The following is a 5,611-nucleotide window of genomic DNA, read 5'->3' on the forward strand; positions in this document are numbered from 1 at the left end:
GTCATCAACCTGATTCTGCTAGTTTTGGGGAAGAGGAAGAAGACATGGCCGCAAGGTTACTGCTGAGATCTGCCGTACGGGCTGCGACGACCTGCCGGGCATCTCCCATGGCCGCTCTAAGCAGAGGGATGGCCGCCGGAGGTCTGTCATTTATCCCAGTGTGTTTTTAATGCGCAAGATTAGCCGCAGCATCACTGGAGAGTCAGTTTGAACGCGTGCCAAGGACAACATGATGCCTTCCGCGGAGGTCGATGCTGTAACTTCATGAGCAGTTTAAACGGGAAAACATGCGTTTAGTTATTATTTATCTGCATATATTTTAAGAACTTGTATTGATTTCATGTCTTCAAGTGTATTGTTGATATTTTCTAGAGTAGTTTAAGAGAGAGAGAGTGGTCATAATGTGTTAGATTGTCTTGTAGCAGACATGTCACCCTGAACACTTGTACACCAGAATGGACTGAGGATTTCTGGACTGGAATAAATGTGATTTATGATTGGAGTAGTAATTTGACGTTTTATCTTCCAGGCATTCCCACTGATGAGGAGCAGGCCACTGGACTTGAGAAGAAGGTTATGCATGCTATGAAAACAGGATCAGTATGTATTTGTATTATGATCTCTAATGAACTTTCAGAAAGCTGTCATCTCTCAAAAATTGAATGTTGTCAAAAGATTAACAAATATTTTAGTTTTGTTTTATGGCATTTTTAAAGGAATAGGTCACACAAACTATTCTCATCATTTACTCACTTTTATGTTGTCTCAAACTCGTATGACTTTCTTCTGGTGAACACAAACAATGATATATGAGTCATACAAGTTTTAGATGACATAAATTTGAATAAATGATGAAAGAATTATTATTTTTGGTTAATTATTCCTTTTAAAATGTATTTTGAGAGAGTCACACATTTGTCTATCAACTGTAGTGGACACTTTTAAAGGGGTCATGTAAGGGGTAGGCGACATGACCACCAATTTTACATCACAATAACAATATATATCACAATATAGTAAAAGTTTTTGGGAAAATCAAATAAATTGGGTTATATATTAAATAACCATATTGTAATGCCTATTTTTAGAACTTCAGTCAGTGAATTAGATGCGTTATATATGAAAACTACTACCTCTTTATTTGGAACAAGACAAACAATGTCTAAGTAAATAAATAAAAATCAACCTTATCAAAATGCTAAATAAAACAGTGCCACATTTCAGTTTAAAATGTTGACCAATATTATTATTATTATTATTATTATTATTATAAACTTTGCTCAAGAAACTTACAAAGAAAATAAAACGTATGTAAAAAAACAAACAAAAAAAAAATCCAACAAAAATAAACACTTGAAAATAAATCTCAAATTGTGACGAAGAGGAGGGCGGGGCCGGGCCGTGAGGACACACGCCCGGCCCTGAATCGGGCTGATCAGCCGGGAGGGGGATAAAGAAGAGCCGGAGGCACCAGTTCGAGAGAGAGAGAGACACACGCGGCCGCTATTGTGTGTGTGTGTGTCTATGTGTTTGTGTTTGTTGATTTGTGTTCATTTATGTTATTAAAACGTATGTTGTCTGTTCAGCTGGTTCCCGCCACCTCCTTAACCACCTTACCCCGTTACACAAATAAATAGCACTTCTTGCTAAATAAATAACTAACTAACTTTCTCCATTTGGGGTTTTCCTGTGTCAAAAATGATTGAGTAGGTCCAGTGATCCCACTCTGAGCTCCCCTGTCTCTCTGGAGCACAAATATCGGAAAGCCTGCTGAACTCGCGCACACATTGGAGCTCTAGAGACAGCGTGCGCCACAGTCACGTGAAACATTTGCGTGCCAGATGAGAAGAATATTTAGCGCTTTTAAAGTGCCAAACTCGTGATGAAGGTCATTAAAGTTGCTTGGGCGGCCGCAGAAATACACTATATTGCCAAAAGTATTCACTCACCCATCCAAATAATTGAATTCAGGTGTTCCAATCACTTCCATGGCCACAGGCGTATAAAATGAAGCACCTAGGCATGCAGACTGCTTCTACAAACATTTGTGAAAGAATGGGCCGCTCTCAGGAGCTCAGCGAATTCCAGCGTGGTACTGTGATAGGATGCCACCTGTGCAACAAGTCCAGTCGTGAAATTTCCTCGCTACTAAATATTCCACAGTCAACTGTCAGCGGTATTATAACAAAGTGGAAGCGATTGGGAATGACAGCAACTCAGCCACGAAGTGGTAGGCCACGTAAAATGACAGAGCGGGGTCAGCGGATGCTGAGGCGCATAGTGCGCAGAGGTCGCCAACTTTCTGCAGAGTCAATCGCTACAGACCTCCAAAGTTCATGTGGCCTTCAGATTAGCTCAAGCTCAGTGCGTAGAGAGCTTCATGGAATGGGTTTCCATGGCCGAGCAGCTGCATCCAAGCCATACATCACCAAGTGCAATGCAAAGCGTTGGATGCAGTGGTGTAAAGCACGCCGTCACTGGACTCTAGAGCAGTGGAGATGCGTTCTCTGTAGTGACGAATCACGCTTCTCCATCTGGCAATCTGATGGACGAGTCTGGGTTTGGCGGTTGCCAGGAGAACAGTACTTGTCTGACTGCATTGTGCCAACTGTGAAGTTTGGTGGAGGGGGGATTATGGTGTGGGGTTGTTTTTCAGGAGCTGGGCTTGGCCCCTTAGTTTCAGTGAAGGGAACTCTGAATGCTTCAGCATACCAAGAGATTTTGGACAATTCCATGCTCCCAACTTTGTGGGAACAGTTTGGGGATGGCCCCTTCCTGTTCCAACATGACTGCGCACCAGTGCACAAAGCAAGGTCCATAAAGACATGGATGAGCGAGTTTGGTGTGGAAGAACTTGACTGGCCTGCACAGAGTCCTGACCTCAACCCGATAGAGCACCTTTGGGATGAATTAGAGCGAAGACTGCGAGCCAGGCCTTCTCGTCCAACATCAGTGTCTGACCTCACAAATGCGCTTCTGGAAGAATGGTCAAAAATTCCCATAAACACACTCCTAAACCTTGTGGAAAGCCTTCCCAGAAGAGTTGAAGCTGTTATAGCTGCAAAGGGTGGGCCGATGTCATATTAAACCCTATGGATTAACAATGGGATGTCACTTAAGTTCATATGCGTCTAAAGACAGATGAGCGAATACTTTTGGCAATATAGTGTATGTTCAATGCCGGAAAAACCCTGTCCATGTTTCTTCAAATCTCTCAGTCTCACGTGAAGCCCTGCCCACTGATAGATGCTGCGCACATGGATATTTACATATGGTGATATACACGATACAGCAAAATCTCTATCGGTTGACACTTTATATTGTCGCCATGATATATATCATCATATCGCTCAGCCCTAGGTAATGTCATGAGGACTCAAATTTTCCTTGATCTTTTGACATATAAGAGGTCATTGCACTATCAATAGATACTGTAGCATTTTTTTAAATCGAGCTGCCAAAACTTGCTTCGCAAGTGATGTCACACTGTGGTATACATTTGCATCTGACTGGCTCCACAACAACACATCAACGCCTACTTGACCTTATCACTTCTATAGCCCTGCCCAGTAGCGGTGAGCAGTGAGATGCAAGGAGAGAGCAGGTCAGTCAAGAGCAGAGAGCCAATCATAACAATGGGCGTTTACTGTCAAGTCTTAAAGGAGAAGCAGCACCAAAACCGAGCGTTTCTGACAGAGGGTCAAAATGAGGGTGGGAAATTATTACGTTTTACAAATATGACTGTTTTTTTGCGGAAAAAGCTTTACTAATATTATAACTGAACCTCAAGGAACATATCAAAATTAGGGGCTGCCAATCGATTTTTAATTGAATTACATTAATCGCATACATTATTTGCTAAGAAAGCCCACCAAATTGACATCAGTCTGTTTTGCTTAGAGTTCGTCAGTGTTTCCAGTTCTCTCATTACGCGTTCTTGCGTTCCGTCTGTGCTCATTTTAATTGTCGGTCTATGTACATGTGCAAGCCAGTCGAATGCATTTGGAGTGGCTTGCTTGTATTCAGCATCATAAACGCCAAATTTTTTAGGACACTGTGTCAAGTTAAAAGTAGTGGATACTTTGAAAATCACGTCTCAAGATTTCTGTATTCTGTTGTGCTTCACCCACCTGTTGTGCTTCCTCCCAGCGGTTCTCATTCTGTGGCTGAGCTGCTTGTGAGGTTTGTTGAGGCGCGCTGCCACCTACTGACGCGGCTCGTAATAACGGATGTACTTCAAGCTTGAATTGCTCGTATGGTAGTTTACGTTAATTTCTGTACGCATCAAGGGGCATGATAAATTGCGTAGATTTTAACAACACATTATTTTTTATGTAATTACACTAACTTAACATGTTAAAATGACAGCCCTAATTAAAATAATAAAAAGGGCATGTCATAAGTTATGAGGTTGTAATGTAAGCCAGTGTAGGTGAGCAAAGAAAATGCCCTTTTAAACCATTACCACTCATCAATGATGAACTTTATACATACTATAATATATTACAATCTCACACATGTCCCTATTGTGTGTCTACTGTTTGCCCTGTTTCTAAGAAATATCAGCATTAAGTTTACAATAAGTTTTATTATACTTAATATTGTTTAATTCAAATGTCTTTCTAATAGTATCCATCAAGTAATCTTATAAATAGTCACAGTAGAGTTGAATGGAAATTCCTATTGAAATTTGAAATATCCAATTAACAAATATCTTTTTAATGCATTCTGTCCACTACAGTGGATAAATATGTTTTCAGTTTTGTAAGCTTTGACATATAAATTAATAATGCTTGAATAACTGTGTTCCTTAGGTCTTATGCTAATGAAAAGTATTTCCTGTCTGGAGAAAAGTCTTTTTAAACAAGTATTCGAAACTGACTGATATTATATTCTTCCATGTCCCAGGATCCTTACAATATTCTGAGGCCCAAGGAGTATGCCGGGTCGAAGTCAGACCCACACCTTGTACCTTCTGTCACCAACAAAAGAATTGTCGGCTGTGTCTGTAAGTTCAGATCTGATAAGCTATGCATATGTCATAGTTCTTGTGGTTGAAAGCTGTGTTGAAGTAAGTGATTGTGTATCTGTTAGGTGAGGAGGACAACACAGCCGTGGTATGGTTCTGGCTGCATGAAGGTGAACCCCAGCGCTGTCCCTCATGCGGATCTCATTACAAGCTGGTTCCTCACGAGCTGCCTCACTGAGCTCGCTGTCTCACATCCTGAATTCCAGAGACGTTGTGACCTCATTCATGTTTGTCTTTTTGCAAAGTAGTACAGGAGATGTAAACAATCTGGAGTGGGACACAATATTTTAACAATTCCTCAAAATAACAGTTTTCGTAAATTATTGGAGTGTTCATTTTGCACTTGGTCCAGTTACACCTAATAAACGTGCTTACTCTGACTTTGGCTTCTGTGTTCTAATATGGTTTCCTTACATTATTCTTATCTATCATTTTAGGCTGCCAAGGTGACACATTTTTGCTCCGTGACCTTGAGGGCCCTGTAGAGACTTTATTTTTTTATATATATATATCACGGTTTTATTATGTAGTGCCAAGGTGAAGATGTACGTATAAAACAGAGTTTTCTGTAACACTTTATAA

At 40.7% G+C, this 5,611-nt stretch overlaps 1 protein-coding gene across 1 annotated transcript; it reads left to right on the forward strand.

Annotated features, from left to right (window-relative positions):
- Nucleotides 1–5,409, forward strand: LOC127433889 (cytochrome c oxidase subunit 5B, mitochondrial). The gene is made up of 4 exons (XM_051686201.1): nucleotides 1–141; nucleotides 530–600; nucleotides 4,909–5,008; nucleotides 5,095–5,409. Exons 1-4 carry the CDS (start codon nucleotides 45–47, stop codon nucleotides 5,205–5,207), a joined length of 381 nt encoding a protein of 126 aa, XP_051542161.1. The 5' UTR covers nucleotides 1–44; the 3' UTR covers nucleotides 5,208–5,409.
- Nucleotides 5,410–5,611: the final 202 nt, after the last annotated feature.

The sequence above is a fragment of the Myxocyprinus asiaticus genome, chromosome 43, assembly GCF_019703515.2.
Source record: "Myxocyprinus asiaticus isolate MX2 ecotype Aquarium Trade chromosome 43, UBuf_Myxa_2, whole genome shotgun sequence".
NCBI classification, from domain to species: Eukaryota; Metazoa; Chordata; class Actinopteri; order Cypriniformes; family Catostomidae; genus Myxocyprinus; species Myxocyprinus asiaticus.

Excerpts from the sequence above, each read along its gene's own strand:
- LOC127433889 (XM_051686201.1), top strand. The coding sequence starts at position 45 with ATGGCCGCAAGGTTACTGCTGAGATCTGCCGTACGGGCTGCGACGACC. Across the intron at positions 142-529 it reads CAGAGGGATGGCCGCCGGAG|GCATTCCCACTGATGAGGAG; the intron begins GTCTGTCATTTA and ends TTTATCTTCCAG. Across the intron at positions 601-4,908 it reads ATGCTATGAAAACAGGATCA|GATCCTTACAATATTCTGAG; the intron begins GTATGTATTTGT and ends TCCATGTCCCAG.